At 49.8% G+C, this 17,786-nt stretch overlaps 1 protein-coding gene across 2 annotated transcripts; it reads left to right on the top strand.

The window, feature by feature from the left end:
• Positions 1-1,272: 1,272 nt before the first annotated feature.
• GNLY (granulysin) lies at positions 1,273-17,607 on the top strand. 2 transcript variants are annotated; one of them, XM_038561568.1, is made up of 8 exons: positions 1,276-1,500; positions 2,032-2,138; positions 2,652-2,735; positions 3,876-4,044; positions 13,332-13,438; positions 13,896-13,979; positions 15,120-15,287; positions 16,222-17,604. In XM_038561568.1, the coding sequence occupies exons 1-8, from the start codon at positions 1,449-1,451 to the stop codon at positions 16,336-16,338; spliced, it is 888 nt and encodes a 295-aa protein (XP_038417496.1). In that variant the 5' UTR covers positions 1,276-1,448; the 3' UTR covers positions 16,339-17,604. The 2 variants fall into 2 exon arrangements, with proteins under 2 accessions (XP_038417497.1, XP_038417496.1); XM_038561569.1 differs by lacking the exon at positions 2,652-2,735 and having other exon boundaries at positions 1,273-1,500; positions 16,222-17,607.
• The last annotated feature ends 179 nt before the right edge of the window (positions 17,608-17,786 follow it).

The following is a 17,786-nucleotide window of genomic DNA, read 5'->3' as shown; positions in this document are numbered from 1 at the left end:
TGTAGCATGTCTTGTTCCATTTACTTACATTGCAACAGTAGAGCAAATGGGCCTACAGTGTTTAAGAGCATGTGCTCAGATGATTTCTACAGAGACAAGCAAGGAGGTGAGTATCATTAAGGCCAGGCTAGTGTCATCTTCGGGGAGGAGAGGGGAGGTAAGTGGGCTTCTGGGGCGCTGGCAGGGTTCTTAGCCTGGGTTGTGGTGACATGGGTGCTTCATTCAGAGGCAGCAACCGAGCTGTCCCTTTTGCTTTGTGCACATCCTTGAATATGTTTTACATTTTGTAACTAAGAGTGGAGCAATGCATATATACTATGCTTGTTCAGAAAGATAAAAAAGCAAGTTTTAACAGTAGTTTTTCCTGAGGATTGAGACCATGGAATAGTGGAGAACTGGGGGGAGGTGGTCAGGTGGGGGCCGTTATATCTGTGTCCTGCTTTTTGTAAGGAAAGCAATTTAGAAATATCCTTATGCTATTCATAAATACAGGCCAAAAATTTAAATGCAATTTGTTGATGATAGAGCAGAGAAGGGCCTCTCCAGCTATAGATCATGAAGTGGGGATCCAAGTGGAGTCAAAGAAAGAACCAGAAGGTTGGGTTGTGGGTGCTTGTGAGTCCGGGGTGTGGAGTTGGACATAGGAGATGAGAAGATGTTTTGCATCTTCAGAGAGATGCAAAGCAAAGAGAGAGCTGCTTTGCCCGCTCTCTACTCTGCCCACTTGGAGTAGAAAGAAAGTGAGTATAAGGAGGACCTCATCTGACAGTCTGGGGCAGGGGACTGTGTCTGGGTGTCTGTGAGAAGTCTCCATGTCAGCTGCCCCTCAGGCTCCACAGGCTGCCAGGCCAGCAGGCCGCATGCACGCACATCCCAAGCCGGTGACTAGGTCAGCTAGTGTCTCTCAATCCCTCTAATAGCTCCTGAACCAGAAAATTTTGTGACCAATGAGGTTAGGAAAGGGTGAGAAATTGGGGGCTACAGAGGAGACGCTGGTGTGTTAAGGGTGCTGAGGAGTCCATGTGGAGGAGGCCTGTGGTACCGTCCTAGCCTGGGATTTAATCTTGAGGACAGGAACTCCCCCACTCCCCACTCCCCTCCACAGCACCTGTTACCCTCGCATCAGAGCAGTGCTTACAAGCTGCCTGGAGAAGGCTGCTCCAGAACAGCCACCACCACATCCTGTGAGGCGGGGAGGCTGATAGCAGCTACTGCCCTCCTATCCCAGCCAATCAGCTCACAAAGCTCTAGCAGTGTGTGTGGGGGAGGGAGAAGATAGGTAGTGTGAAACTTCTCCTCCCCCCATTTCTCTACAAACTGATGGTGTTTATGGTAAACCCAGGGACCTGGGAGGTGGCCTACAAGAGGAGCAGGAGCCGGCAAGGTCAGATGCGAGGTGTCCAGCCTGCATAAAGGGGGTGTGAGGGTGTCACAGCAGCTGCCTCGCCATGACCTCCTGGGCCCTCCTGCTCCTCGCCTCGGTGCTCCTGGCCACCCCAGGTAAGGACATTCCCCACGTGATCCTGGCAGCTCCTCCTTAGCTGAGGGTAGGGACAGTTCTGGAGAGTGGGTTGCCTGGGCACCTGACTTGAATTCTTTGGAGAATGTGAGAGACAAAGGAAGACATCCTTTGAAAGTAGATAAAGGGTAGTAGCCTTTCAGAGCAGTCTGCAAATTTCTCTCTGTGTGTGTGTGTGTGTGTGTGTGTGTGTGTGTGTGTGTGTGTGTGTTTAGAGAGAGAAAGAACAAAGACCAGCAGAAGAGAGAAATCAGAGCAGAAAAGAGGTTCACAGGTGATGGGGGGCTAATCTTTTCCTTTTGTTTCCAGAAAGAACTTGAGAGCCTGCCTTTTGCACAGAGCCTAGATCAGGGCAGCCCCAGGGCAGTGTGAGGACAGGCCTCCTGGATTCCTCACCAAGCCCCATCACTGTCTGGGGCTCTGGCAACCTCCTGGGCTCCCCAGCAGCCAGGAATTCTGACTTTCCGTCCTCTTCCACCTGTGGACAGATGCTGATGCTGTTTCTTCCCCAGGTCTGACCTTTTCTGGTCTGACTCCTGAGGACCATGATGATCTGTCCACGGTTGACATGTGTCAGGAAGAGCACTTCTTTGAGGTCCCGGCTCAGGAGGCATCCAAGGTAAGCAGCTGGCTCCCTGCTCACCTCCCTCGGCACCTCCTTCACCCTCCCCGCCAACCGCACCCCCCCCCACCCTGGGCTGGGGCCAGTGTCTCCTCCCTAGGAGCACTAGGCAGGGCTCCTAGTGCTCTCCTGGTGGGAGGGGAGGTAGGTGTGTGGGTTCAAGATACTGATTTTGTGGATACTCTTGCCTGAGGTGGGGGGTACCTTGGTTTGGCTGACTGCTCCCTCCCACCAGGTGGCTCCTCTGCATCTGACCAGAGTCCAGTAGAGGGGCAGGTGCTGGGGTGGGTATGGTGCTATGGGTATGGGACAGGTTCTAGGCTGTCAGCCCCTCTAAGACTAGCAGGATGGTGGGCTGGTGCCAGCCAGCTGGGTTCAGGCCCTAATGGACCAAAAGATCATAGGTGATCTTCCTGGCCTAGAAGGCACTGAGGAGCCCCTTCGTGGGGCCCTGCCATGGGTTATGGGGGGTGTTGAGAGATCACCTCAGGGGGCATCCTTTTCTGACAGGATGACCAGATGATCTTCACCTGTATACCTTGTAAGATTATAATCAGGTTGCTGATGAAATACCTGGGAGAGTATATCACAGAGGTGAGGCCTTATGGTTGGGGATCCACCTGAGGGTGGTCAAGGGCACGAGTGGGGATTTGGGGGGGGCAGCTCTGAGGGAGGGGTTGATCCCTGGTTGGGCCAGAGCTTCTCAGCAGGGGATCTGTGGGCCCCACTCCCCTCTCTGGGGAGGGAATTCAGAGGATCCCATGAAATCTTGAAGCTTTGGGAGCATGGATGATGAAGAAGAGTGTGCATGGTTTCTAACACATTGTTAAAGGAAACTTATTCATTGAGAAGGTAGGACCCTCTCCCCTGTAGCCCCACCGCACGTGTCCACGGGAAAGCTCTGTGAGGCCAGGAGGGACCTGGGTCAGGGCTGACCAACCCCAGATCTGTCACTTCTAGCTGCATGGCTGGGCCAAGTGCTAATGCTTTCTGAGCCTCAGTTTCCTTCTCTGTGCAATGGGATGGATATTAATCCCCCAACTACTTCCTTAATCTTTTTGAAGGAGCTGAGGGGTGGAATGTGCTGAGCTCCCCACCTGGCCCTGAGCAAGTGCTGAACAAGTGGATGTGTTCCTCCCAGGAGCCTCGTTTCACCCTCCCTCCCTCCCTCCCTCTCCTCTGTTCCCTGACCCTGCTCAGCTTCTGGGTGCTGCAGGGCCCACCCTGAGCCCGGGCACTCAGCTGTAGCCTCTCCCCTGCGATGGCAGTAGACGATACTGCAAAATGGAATGTGCCAAGGCTCCAAACTCTCTCTCCTAACCTTCCCCACCCCACCTGAGCCTGAGCCCTGCCAGGCCTGGGACCCAGGGGGCTCGGTAGGCAGAACTTGACTGTGGGTCTAGCAGCAGTGGGCACTGTGCTCCACACACAAGACAGTGGGCCTGGGGTGATGATGCACCAGGGACTGACACAGGACAGAGCCAACTGTCCTTGTCTCCTGAGCCTCTCCTGGCCTAGCCTGGATCAGGGCCTTGGGACTGGGCATGAGGGCCCATCCCGGCCTCTCCAGCCTCTGCTTCCAAGGCCACCTGGCACTAGGGCCTCCTCCCAGCATGCCCACAGTCCAGGGCCTCCTCCCAGCATGCCCATGGCCAGGAGCTGCTGGGGGCTTCAGGGGTCTGGGCGGGGCAGAACTTACCGGATTCCTGTTTTTCTGTGGTTCTGCCCCTCCAGGAAGCCATCAAGCATGCTGCATCTCTCCTGTGCGAGGAGACATTTGTGTTGACCCATTTATGCCACAAAATAATCACTAAATATCTTAGTGACATCACCCTGCGTATCCTGAATGACAAATCCCCTCAGGCAATCTGTATGAAACTCGGGATGTGCAGACCTGATATAGGTGAGTACACAGGTGACAGCAGAGACTCATTCCTGGAGGGCCCAGGTCATGTCCCCAAGCATGTGCAACATGGTATAACAACTTGGAAATACATCTGTTATAGAGAAAGTCATTAGCAGCTCATACTTCTCCCTCCAGGCTCCGTTATCGAGACACATTCCTCCCCGAACTGTGTGGAAATTGAGCAGGAGTTGGGCAGGTGAGCTGTAGCTAGACATGGCTGAGAAATACTCACTAAGAGCCTGGGCTTATGTCCCAGACAACCCTGGGTGACATCAGGCTCCATCTCTGGTCAGCCATGCACTTGAGCAAGTAGCTTAACGCCTGTGAACTTGAGCGTCCCTACTGTGGAGGGGATAATAATCCTGATTTCTTCTTTGAGTAACGCTTGAGTGAGATGATTATGTGTAAGGAGGTTACCACCAAGGAAGTGGCCTCAGACTGGGTTATCATAGACGTCAGAGCCCTGACTGACTCCTGTCCCCAGCCCAGCAGCGGTTCCTGGGAACAGGAACCAGGCACCATCTAGCCCAGGACACCCGGGGCCCGAGAGCTGGGCTCGGGAACCCCGCTGGCAGGGAGGGCTCTGCAGCCTCTCCCTCCAGGGCTGCCCAGGCTGCGCCCACAGACAGGCCAGACCTCTGGACAGGGACCCGGGGCAGGGAAGGGCCCCTGAGTGGCTCTGGCAGCCAGTCTTGCCTTGACTGAGGCTTTGGGACTTGATGCTGGCAGATCTGGGGTCACCTCGTAATGCGAGGTCCCCACCACTTCCTGTCACTGGAGCCTGTGATTTCCATCTCCAGAACCCCAAACTCCCTCAGGCTCCTGACTGGGTTCCAGGATGTAACTCTGGGTGTGATCAGCAGGGGCAGGTGGCTGTAGTGCACATTTGCAGGGACTCCACACCTGCCACAGCTGGCTCTTCTCCACTCCAGGTGTCCGAGCCTCTGAGCCCTGTGACCCCTGGGGAGAAGCACAGAGTCTCCAGCAGGCACCGCCAGCTCCTGCCTTCCTAAATCCAGGACAGACCCTCCAGTTTCTCTCAGCTAGCTTCTTGCAGTGCGGTCCCCTGGCAGGAGATAAAATATCATGCAAGCTTTTAGCCAGAGCTTCTGTTCCTTTGTTGGATTTGAGTGGAGGGGCTCGGAGACAGGCTTGGGTGACTTATGCACTCACTCAATGAATGTTTATTGTATATCCCACACACTGTTCTAGAAGCTGGGGATGTAGTGGTGAACAAGACTTTGCTAGCAGCTCCTCCATATATAGTCATGAGATGCTTATGAAGCCCTCACTAGAGATACACAGTTCCCTAAGAGCTGGGGACACAGTAAATATATCTCTAGAAGCTCTCAGATCAGTGGGGAAGAACAATAGGGTTGTAGGTAAGAATGCTCTTTGTCCTAAAAAACAGAAACCCATACTCACTTCTGTCTGCAGGCAACCTTTGCTGTTCTTTGGGGAGTGTATTATTTAGGATTATTTTGCTTGGAAACAACAAGGTCATTCTGGCTTTAGTGATAAGACAATTTATTGGCTCAAATCATTAAGGAGTCCATTTATACTATTAGGCACACAATGATCCAGAAATTTGTGGTGTCACCAGAGCTCCAGTCCTGTTTCTCTGCTATTCTCTCAGGTCCTCCCACAACTGCATACTGAGATTGATTCCTTCTGGGTAGCAGCAATAACTATATCAGATCGAAACTTGACTTTTTATACTATGTCTTCTAGAAAGAAAGAGAATTCTTTGGTAGCCTCTCTTCCAGCAGCTCCCTTAGAAAAGAATGGAACTTCTTTCCCCGTAGCCCAATCAGATATCTCCAATGTTCTCATTAGTCCAATAGGCCAGTTTCCCTATGGGAATAATCAATAGGTTCCAAGTGCAATGGATATATAGATTAGTGTGAGCCAAGTCAGGCACAACTCTGTTACCTAATCACTTGAGAGGGAATGGACACAAATACCTGGGTGGAGATCATTGCTGGGGCAGGGAAAGGCATCATGGTCAGCGTAAAAAGCAATGGTGCATTGGTCTGAACTTAATCATAAGAGCAATTCAAGACTCCCAGCGATGAAATCTGGAAGCATTTGAGTATCAAAACAGATAAGGGCAATATCAGATTATAATGCATTGATTAAATTAGAATCCATGAATTCATAGAGATTTAAATAATAAATTAATAATCAAATAAGGGAAAAGGAGAAGTATTACTTTAGTATAGATGCCAACTTATATAAATAGACATAGCTGCAAAATACGTTCCCACAAAACACATATTGATTGATATGTGTGATGTTGGCAGGCGGGGGTGGCTTTAGGAGGGGGTTCATGTCAAGAACTGGAGCCAGTGAGGCAGAGCTGCAGGCCATGTGAGATGAGGTCTGTGTGTAAGGTGTGTGTCCGCGTGGATGACAATGGTCCCAGAAAAGGTCCGAGGCCCACAGTGTAGGAGAGACCCGAGGAACAGCCTCAGGGGAGGCCTTGGGGAGGGAGAGGATGGCTCCAGGGCACGATGGAGGGTGAGCAGGGACTTCTAAAGGTGGGAGCAGAAGAAGGTGGCCTCAGTCTTAGGGGTAACAGCTAGTAAAGGGCAGGGTGCAAGCCAGCTCTGGTCACCTGTCAGGACGAGCATGCGTGCACTTGAGTCCTAATACAGACTCCTCTGGGGTACCTTCTCTCCCCTAGGCCCTTCTCAGTTCTCTAACATTTCCTCTGGGAACCACCTGGGCAACCCAGGCCTCTAGCTGGTGTCATGTGACATCCCTCCCTCCTGACCACTTCCTAGTTCTCTGACCCCAGCTGGGGCGGATGACCCCCCCCTCCTGGCAATTTGGAGTAGCCTCATCCTAGTGCAAAGCAGCTTAGCCCTGGCCAGGCTCTGCAACCATCTCCTTGGGCGTCTTCAGACTTCCTTCTGCCTTTGCTCCTAGGTCCCTTCTGTACAGGGCAGCCCCGGGCTCTTTCCAACCTACAAACCACATCTCACCTTCCAGTGGCTTCTCACAGACCTCTGGACAGGGTCCCAGCTCTGTGTTACATCCTGGTGTCAGGATAGGGAACAAGTGAAGGAGCACTTACCTCAAGCAACTGACAATCTACCAAATGCTAGTAATATCACATGAAATATGTCTAGCACCCTAAATCCCCTCTGTTTGTACAAGAAGCAAAAATTATCAATTTTATTAAATGTTATCGCATGAATACATGTCTTCATGGTGTTCTGCATGACGAGATAGGAGTATGCATAGACACTTGTGTTGCACAGAGAGGTCTGTTGCTTATCTTAAGGAAAAGCGCTTGTGTGATTGAGTTGTGAGACCAACTAACTCCTTTATCAGGGATCGCTATTCTTTACATTGTAAAAAATACACAACACAAAATTTACACTTTTAATAATATTTAAATGTCCACTCAGCAGTGTTGAGTATATTCTCACTGTTGTGACACAGACATTCAGGACTTTTAACCTACAGAACTGAGACTCTACACTCACTGTTTAGCCATGACTCTCATTTTTCCTTGACCCAAAGCCTGGAAATCACTGTTCTATTTGATGTTTCTATTAATTTGACACCTCTAGACTACTCATTGAAATGAAATCATGCAGTATTTGCCTATTTGTGACTGGCTTATTTCACTCAGTTTAATGTCCTCAAAGTCCATACAAGTTCCGGCATTCGACAGGATTTGATCTTTTTATGATTGGATAGCACACACATAAATATTTATATTGCATTGTATTTATCTATCATCTGTCCATGGACATTCAGGTTGCTTTCACCTCTGGGCTATTGTGAATAGTACTGGTATGAAGATGGGTGTGTGAATACCTCTTTGAGATTCTGCTTTCTTAGTTTGTGAATAAATATCCAGAAGTGGGTTTATTATTTATTTATCATTTATTATTTACTTATTACTTTACATAGTGGTTTTAACGATTTTACAACAACAGTGCATACTTTCTGCACATCTTCAGCAACTCTTGTAATTTTCAGTTTTTGGTAAGAGCCAGGTTATTGGGTTTGGGATGCTATCTCATTATGGTTTTGCCTTGCATTTCCCTAATGATTATTGATGATGAGCATCATTTCATATACTTCTTAGCTATTGCTATATCTTGTGGGGAGACTGCCTATTCAACGTGTTTTTGCCCTTTTCAAAATTGAGTGATTTGAGGGGCACTTGGCTGGCTTAGTGGGTAGAGTATGTGTCCCTTTTCTTGGGGTCATGAGTATGAGCCTCATGTTGGGTAGGAGTCTACTTAAAAAAAAATGAAATGTATAAAATTGAGTGTTTTGATGTTTTGTTGTTGCGTTTCAACAGTTCTTTGTATACTCTGGATGTTAGTCCAGTATAAGAAATGTGATTTGCAAATGTTTGCTCTCATTCCATAAATCGCCCTTTTACTTTGTCAATTGTGCCATTTGACACACAAAGTTTTTATGTTTGATGAAATGGTATTTGCCCATTTTGCTGTGCTTTCAGTATCATATCCAAGAAACCATTGCCAAGTTCAATGTCATGTAGCTTTCACCTTGGGTTTTCTTCTAGAAATTTTATAGTCTTGAGTCTTACACTAAGTGTTTAATCCATTCCTTTTTATAATAAGATTTTTTTTAAAAAAGGTTTTATTTATTCATGAGACACAGAGAAAGAGAGAGAGGGAGAGAGAGAGAGAGAGAGAGAGAGAGAGGCAGAGAGAGGCAGAGGGAGAAGCAGGCTCCATGCAGGGAGCCTGACATGGGACTCGATCCTGGGTCTCCAGGATCACGCCCTGGGATGAAGGCAGTGCTAAACCGCTGAGCCACCCAGGCTGCCCTTTAATGCCTTTCTTTCTTTCTTTCTTTCTTTCTTTCTTTCTTTCTTTCTTTCTTTCTTTCTTTCTTTCTTTCTTTCTTTTCTTTCTTTCTTTTTTTTTTAGATTTATTTATTTATTTATTCATGAGAGAGAGAGAGAGAGAGAGGCAGAGACACAGGCAGAGGGAGAAGCAGGCTCCATGCAGGGAGCCTGACATGGGACTCGATCCTGGGTCTCCAGGATCACGCCCTGGGATGAAGGCAGTGCTAAACTGCTGAGCCACCCAGGCTGCCCTTTAATGCGTTTCTTTCTTTCTTTCTTTCTTTCTTTCTTTCTTTCTTTCTTTCTTTCTTTCTTTCTTAAGATTTATTTATTTATTTATTCATGAGAGAGAGAGAGAGAGAGAGAGAGAGAGAGAGAGGCAGAGACACAGGCAGAGGGAGAAGCAGGCTCTGTGCAGGGAGCCCGACGTGGGATTGATCCTGGGTCTCCAGGATCACGCCCTGGGCTGAAGGCAACGCTAAACTGCTGAGCCACCCGGGTTGCCCCCTTTAATGCATTTCTAATGACATTTTGTATGTGGTGAAAAGTTCATTCTTTTCCATGGGTTTTCCAGTTTTCTGAGCACCATGTATTGAAAATCTTAATTTCCTTTAGTGAGTACCTTCTTACATACAATCTTATAAAAGATGGTTAGCGTGAAGGCAAAGTCTCTAAAAAGTGGCCCACATATTTGGATGTTCTTTTTTTTATTAAAGATTTTTATTTATTCATACATGAGAGACATACAGAGAGAGAGAGAGGCAGAGACACAGGCAGAGGGAGAAGCAGGCTCCATGCAGGGAGCCCGACATGGGACTCGATTCCAGGTCCCCAGGATCAGGCCCTGGGTTGAAGGTGGTACTAAACTGCTGAGCCACCCGGGCTGCCCATGTTTGGATGTTCTTATGAGTGGAAAGGGTATGACGCTTTTTAAGTGCAGCCTGTTAGCATGCTTTTATAGAGATTTTAGAATAATTATACAAGAACAATCTCCAACTCAGATTAATCAATTTACATAAAATACACTTAGAGGCCTAACACTACCATGAATTAATTTTAATCTATGAAAGTTGTGTTGGGCAGTCTGAATCACTTGAAAATGCAGGTCTAGACACATCTCAGTGTTGATTCATTTTGTGGAATTTTTCAGTATTTCTATGTACAGGAGATGTCATCTGCAACTAGAGATAACCATACATCCTCTTTTCTAACAGATGGATTTTTTTCATTTTATTTCTTAATTTTATTTATTTTATTTTTAAAGATTTTATTTATTTATTCATGAGAGACACAGAGAGAAAAAGAGGGACAGACACAGGCAGAGGGAGAAGCAGGCTCCATGCTGGGAGCCTGACATGGGACTCGATCCTGGGTCTCCAGGATCACACCTTAGGTTGATGGTGGCGCTAAACCACTGAGCCACCCGAGCTGCCCATTCTTTCTTAATTTTATACTTAGTGTCATGAGTGCAACACTAAATAGATGTATCGAGAGCAGACATCCATGTCTTGCTCCTGACCTTTGGGAGAAAGTATTTAGTTTTTCATCATGAAGTATGATGTCAGCTAGGAGATTATATAGATGCAATGTATTAGGTGCAGGACTTCCTTCCATTTCTAGTTGGTGAGTGTCTTAACGTGGATGGAGGTTGAGTTTTATCAAATGATGTTTCTGTGTTCATGGAGAGGATCATGCACTTTATATTATTTATTCTATTGCTATAATGAATCACATAAATGAGTTTTAGGTGTTAAATCACTTTGCATTACCAGATAAATTCTAGTTGGTCATGGTATAGAATTCTTTGATATGTTACTGGATCCAGTTTGCTAGGGTTTTGTAGAGGAATATTGCATCCATATTCATAGGAGATACTGGTCTGTACTTTTCCCAGTTGTAATTTTCCTGTTGTATTTTTCTAGTATTGACATCAGAGCAACCTCTTCTATATTTTGGAAGAGTTTGAGAAGAATTAGTATTAATTCTTTTTTTAATGTTTGATAGAATTCATCTGTAAAAATATCGGGCCTAGGGTCTTCTTCCTGGGTATACATGGCATTACTAATTCTATTACTTTACTTATTATATATAGGTCTTTTGAATTTTGCACTCTTTTCATTCTGTTTCAGTAGTTTGTATCCTTCTAGGGATGTGTCCATTTCAATGTAAGTTCTCTAATTTATTGGCATACAATTGTTCGTAATATAAAAGTTATCTTCCCTGTAAGAGTAGTCATAATGTTCATTTTTGCGTTTCTGATGCTAATAATAGGGTAAGACATGTTACCATGTTGAGGGTGCTGAGGAGTCCCATGGGGAGGAGGCCTGTGGCACCTTCTGAGCCTGGTATTTCCTCCTGAGCACAGAACCCAAACCTTCCACTCCCTCGCATAGCACCAGTTACCCTCCCACAGGAGCAGCACTCACAGAAGCCACCTTGGGGAAGGATGCCCTAACACCAGCCTCCCTCTGCCAGCACAGCACAGGCTGTAAAGCTTCCACATGCACAAAGACATGCCACATGGGAGCCCTATGAACAGGAGACACTACACCCATTTGAAAGAAAGGGAACTGAGGCTCCAAGAGATAGAGACCCTTGCTCTAGAGCCCCCAGCTTGTCAAGGGCCGGCTTGCCTGGGACCACACCCTCATCCCTTCTAAGCAGAGGCTAAGTGGAAAGCAGGGCTCTGAATAGGCTCAGGAAAGTAGAGTGATTTAGAGAACAAGGCTGTAGGCCCACGATGGGGTTCCCGGATAAGTGGCAGGGGTGCAGTCGTCAGAGACACATTAAAGGCGATGCAGGGCTGGGGGTGTGAGGGGACCCTGTCAGCTGGTCCTGCCTGGGTGGCTGTGCCATCTCAGCAGCTGGGGGGGAAAGACCCAATAGGAGGTGGGAGGCGCGTTCTGGTGCCCACAGTGTCCCCCGCAGGCCTGGTGGCAGAGGTCAGGTCCCCTGCTATCTGCACCCAGTGTCCTGGTCTGAGGCATGAAGGAGGTGGGTGAAGGCGCCACACAAATGAGGGGATGCCCAGTTGAATGTGGGTGTCAGGTAAGGAGGGCACACGCCGTAGCAGGAGGATGTTCTGCACAATGTCTGGGACTGACTTACCCTAAACGATGGTCTCTTACTTATCTGATACTGGCTGTTAAGTGGGCAGCCGCCACGGTTATTACGGATGAGGGCCGTGACCTTGGTGCACAGATGGGGAGTCAGGGGCCCGGGAGCTGGGCCTCGACCCCTGGCCAGGACTCACCTCCTTCCCACGGGCTGTGTCTCCCTGTGGCCCAGGGCCCTGACAGGCGGGGCTGAAGGTGGCTCTGAGGGAAGAGCCTGCCTCCACGATGCTGGCCAGCAGGCTGGTGAGGGGCTGGGGACACAGGGAGTCCTTGAGCTCATGCTGGGTGTCCCCCACCCGAGAAGGCAGGGCTGGGAGGAGCTGTCAGCATCTGCCCCAAGCACCTGTCTCTAAGTCTGGTGGAGTCTGCTAGAGCTACTGGGCTGAAATGGCTGGGGGAGAGCAGGGAAATGGGGATGGCTGGGGGAGGGACACCTGCACAGACCCCTGGGAGGTGGGGAAAGGGGTGGGGGATGGGATGCTCATGGCCGAGGTGCCTCCCTGAGCCCTCAGGTGCAAGGATGGCTCTTCCATGACCACATCCGGGGCAGGGTGAGGGCATCATGGCAGCTGTGCCCTCCAGCCACCTTGCACTCAGCTAGGAAAGCTCTGTGTGTGGGGAGGGAAGAGAGATAGTGTGGAGCCTCTCCTCCCCCCACTTCTCCACAAACTGGTGGCATTTGTGGTAAACCCAGGGACCTGGGGAGGTGGCCTACAAGAGGAGCAGTAGCCGGCAAGGTCAGATGCGAGGTGTCCAGCCTGCATAAAGGGGGTGTGAGGGTGTGTCAGCAGCTGCCTCGCCATGACCTCCTGGGCCCTCCTGCTCCTCACTCGGTGCCCCTGGCCACCCCAGGTAAGGACATTCCCCACGTGATCCTGGCAGCTCCACCTTAGCTGAAGGTAGGGACAGTTTTGGAGAGTGGGTTGGGCTGGACCCTGTGTTGATTCTCTAGGGGAAAACAAGAGACAGGAAAGACCTAAGAGAGGAGTTGAGGAAAGGTTCCTTTTAGGTCAAATCTGTGCGTGTGTGTGCGTTTGTGTGAGAAAGAGACATGGGGGACAGAGAGAGAGAAGGGGTTGCTTGAATGGTTGTGGTGCTGTATAACCTTTCCACTTGCTTTCCAGAAAGAACTTGAGAGCGTGACTTTTGCACAGAGCCTGGGTGAGGGCAGCCTCAGGGCAGTGTGAGGACAGGCCTTCTGGACCCCTCACCAAGCGCCACCCCTGTCTGGGGCTCTGGCCACCTCCTGGGCTCCCCACCAGCCAGGAGTTCTGACTTTCCGTCCTCTTCCACCTGTGGAGGGCTGCTGAAGCTGTTTCTTCCCCAGGTCTGACCTTATCTGGTCTGACTCCTGAGGACCATGATGACCTATTCACCGCTGACATGTGTCAGGAAGAGCACTTCTTCGAGGTCCTGGCCCAGCTGGCAGCCAAGGTTCACTGTTGGCCCTCTGTTTACTTCCCACAGCCCCTTCCCATTTTCTCTGCCCTGGGAGCTGCACGTATCCATCAGCTGGAGGGAAGGCAGGGCTGTGGGCTGAAGATGCTTGTGCCTGGCCTGTATCTAGCTGAGGGAGGGGAGTACCTTGGTCTGGGTGGCAGCTCCCCTCTCCCACTCTAAGAGGCTCCTCTGGGGTCTGACCAGAGACCAGAAGAGGGGCAGGTGCTGGGGTGGGTAAGGTGCTGTGAGTATGGGGCAGGTTGTGGGGTGCATCAGCCCTCTGGGACTAGCAGGAGGGTGGGCAGATGCCAGCCAACCTGCTTCAATCCTAAAGAATAGGAAGTCCATAGATAATCCTGTTGTCCTAGGAGGCTCTAAGAGTCCCTTCAGGAGTCTCAGGTGCTCTTGGGGTTTCTGAGCGATCACCCTTGGGGTTCTTCCTTTTCTACAGGGTGACCCTCAGTTCAACCAATGCGATTTATGTAAATTGATAGTTAACTGGCTGAAGAATTGCCTAGGTGGTAACCTAATTCAGGTGAGACTTTATGGTTTGGGGAACAACTTGCTGGTTGGTCAATAGTGTTTGGTTTGGGGCACAACCGGTTTGGGGAGCTGGGGGAGAGAATGATCCCTTGTTGGGCCAGAGCTTCTCAGCAGGGGATGTGTGGGGCCCTGGTTTATCTGGGGGTTGACTTCTGAGAATTCCCTGAATTGTGTGCTCCGGGAGCACGAAAGTAGTAAGAAGAGTGTGCATGGTTTCCAATACATTGTTGAAGGAAACTTCTTCCCGGAAAGTGGGAATCTATCGCTCTATCCTCACTGGGTATATCTAGGCAAAGCTTTCCAGGCTGGGTCTGGGCGGACCTGGGTCAGAGCTGACCAACCCCAGATCTGCCAATTCCTAGGTGCATGGCTGGGCCAAGTGCTAATGCTTTCTGAGCCTCAGTTTCCTTCTCTGTGCAATGGGATGGATATCAATCCCCCAACCACTTCCTTAAGCCTTTAGAAGGAGCTGAGGGGTGGGACGTGCTGAGCTCCCCATCTGGCCCTGAGCAAGTGCTGAACAAGTGGATGTGTTCCTCCCAGGAAGCCTCGTTTCACCCTCCCTCCCTCCCTCTCTGTCCTCCTTCCCTGGCGCTGCTCAGCTTCTGGGTGCTGCAGGGCCCACCCTGAGCCCTGGGCACTCAGCTGTAGCCTTCTCCCCTGTGATGGCAGTAGACGATACTGCAAAATGGAACGTGCCAAGGCTCCAAGGTCTGTCTCCTAACCTTCCCCACCCCACCTGAGCCTGAGCCCTGCCAGGCCTGGGACCCAGGGGGCTCGGTAGGCAGAACTTGACTGTGGGTCTAGCAGCAGGGGGCACTGTGCTCCACACATAAGACAGTGTGGGCCTGGGGTGATGATGCACCAGGGACTGACACAGGACAGAGCCAACTGTCCTGGTCTCCTGAGCCCCTCCTGGCCAGGCCCGGATCAGGGCCTTGGGACTGGGCATGAGGGCCTTTTCCGGTCTCTCCAGCCTCTGCTTCCATGGCCATCTGATACCAGGGCCTCCTCCCAGCATGCCCACAGTCAGAGGGGCCCAGGGCCAGGAGCAGCTGGGGGCTTCAAGGGTCTGTGCATGGCAGAACTCAGCTAATTCCTGTCCCTGGTTATGGTGGTGTTGCTCTTGCAGAAAGCCTTTGAAAAAGTTGCATCACTGGTGTGCTCAAAGTTTCCGTTCCTGGAAAATCACTGCAAAGAAACCATCCGCAAATTTCTGGGGGAAATCACTTACTGCATCGTGAATGTTGAACCTGCGAAGCGAATCTGTGTGATACTCAGGATATGCTCCCCTAGGCAGGTAAGTACAGAGGTGAAGCAGAGAGTCATTCCTAGAGTGTGCAGGTCATATCCACAAGCAGGTGCCACATCGTTAAAAAAAAACAGAGATATTTGTCTGTCATAGAGATGTCAGCAATACCTCATACTTGTCCCTCCAGGTCCCCTTATTGAGACACATTCCTCCTCGAACTGTGTGGAAATTGAGCAGGAGTTGGGCAGGTGAGCTGTAGCTAGACATGGCTGAGAAATACTCACTAAGAGCCTGGGCTTATGTCCCAGGCAACCCTGGGTGACATCAGGCTCCATCCCTGGTCAGCCATGCACTTGAGCAAGTAGCTTAACACCTGTGAACTTGAGCGTCCCTACCTGTGAAGGGGATAATAATCCTGATTTCTTCTTTGAGTAACGCTTGAGTGAAATGATTATGTGTAAGGAGGTTACCACCAAGGAAGTGGACTCAGACTGGGTTATCATAGATGTCAGAGCCCTGACTGACTCCTGTCCCCAGCCCAGCAGCGGTTCCTGAGAACAGGAACAGGGCACCATCTAGCCCAGGACACCCGGGGCCTGAGAGCTGGGCTCGGGAACCCCGCTGGCAGGGAGGACTCTGCAGCCTCTCCCTCCAGGGCTGCCCATGCTGCGCCCACAGATCAGGCCAGGGCGGCGGGACCCGGGGCAGAGAAGGGCCCCTGAGTGGCTCTGGCAGCCAGTCTTGCCTTGACTGAGGCTTTGGGGCTTGATGCTGGCAGATCTGGGGTCACCTTGTAATGCGAGGTCCCCACCACTTCCTGTCATTGGAGCCTGTGGATTCCATCTCCAAAACCCCAAACTCCCTCAGGCTCCTGACTGGGTTCCAGGATGTAACTCTGGGTGTGAACAGCAGGGGCAGGTGGCTTAGTGCACATTTGCAGGGACCCCACACCTGCCACAGCTGTTTCTTCTCCCCACTCCAGGTGACCAAGAAACTGGGACCTTACTCCACCCCGGGGAGAAGCACAGAGTCTCCAGCAGGCACCGCCAGCTCCTGCCTTCCTAAATCCAGGACAGACCCTCCAGTTTCTCTCAGCTAGCTCCTTGCAGTGCTGTCCCCTGGCAGGAGAATAAAATCTCTTGCAAGCTTTTGGCCACAGCTTCTGTTCCTTTTGTGGGATTTGAGTGGAGGGTCTCAAAAATAGGCTTGGGTGGCTTATGCACTCACTCAATGAATGTTTATTATATGTCCCACACTCTTTTGTAGAAGCTGGGGATGTAGTGGACAAGACAACCTTAGCAGCTCTTCCACATAAAGTCATGAAATGCCTATGAAGCCCTCACTAGAGACACACAATCTTCTAAGAGCCGGGAGTACACAGTGAATATACCCCAGGAGCTCTGAGACCAGCGGAAAGAACCACAGAGTTGTAGTTAAGAGTGCTCTTGTTCCTAAGGAGCAGAAACCGATCTTTTGCTTCTGTTGGTATTTTGGGGAGTGTATTATTTAAGATTGTTTTGCTTAGAAGCAACAGAAATTTTAGGTCATTCTGGCCTAAATGAATAAGGCAAGTTATTGGATGAAATCATTAAACAGTCCATAGATAGCTTCAGGCACAGAATTATCCAGAAATGAGTACTGTCACCAGAGCTCCAGTCCTGTTTCTCTGCCATTCTCTCAGGTCCTCCCACAGCTGTATAGTGAGATTGATTTTCGGCTAGCTTCCTTCTGAGGCATCCATCTGGGCAGCAGCAATGGCCCCATCAGGTCCATTCTTGACATTTTATACTATGTCATCCAGAGGGAAAGAGAGTTCTTTGGTGGCCTCTCTTCCAGCACCTCCCTTGAAGATGAATGGAAACTTCTTTCCTAAGAAACTTCATCAAACATTAATTGGGTTTTTATGGCCTGAATAGGCAGGTGCCGTACTGCAATCAATCTTTTGTTCTGTGGGCATGAGATACGCAGATTAGCCTGAGCCATTTAGAGCACATCCTAGGTGCTGAGGCCGAATTTATATCTTACAGTCACTTGGGTAAGAGTGGACATGAAAATCTGGGAGGAGATTGTTACTGAAAAGAGGGGAATTCATGCTCGCCATCACCAAGAGCACTGGTGCATCCACCAGGATTCAACCTAATAAGCAGTTCAAAGAGATGCTCAATGGTGAAATCTGGGGCAAGTGGAGTATTAAAATGGATAAGACAGTAGTAGATTCTCATCTATTGTGTAAAGTAGAATCCGTGATCATGTAGAGATAAATAAATCAATAAGGGAATGGGGGTTGCCTGGGTGGCTCAGCGATTGAGCATCTGCCTTTGGTCGAGGGCATGATCCTGGAGTCCGGGATCGAGTCCTGCATCGGGCTCCCTGCATGGAGCCTGCTTCTCCCTCTGCCTATGTATCTGCCTCTTTCTCTGTGTGTCTTGTGAATAAATAAATAAAACTTTAAAAAGAAAATAAGGGAAAGGGGAAGGTGTTATATTACTGTACAATGCCAAATATGAATGTAGACACAATTGCAATCTATATTCCCACAAATACCAC

The sequence above is a fragment of the Canis lupus genome, chromosome 17, assembly GCF_011100685.1.
Source record: "Canis lupus familiaris isolate Mischka breed German Shepherd chromosome 17, alternate assembly UU_Cfam_GSD_1.0, whole genome shotgun sequence".
NCBI lineage: Eukaryota > Metazoa > Chordata > Mammalia > Carnivora > Canidae > Canis > Canis lupus.
The sequence above is the reverse complement of the archived record's forward strand: the minus strand, read 5'-3'. Positions and strand labels throughout refer to the sequence as shown.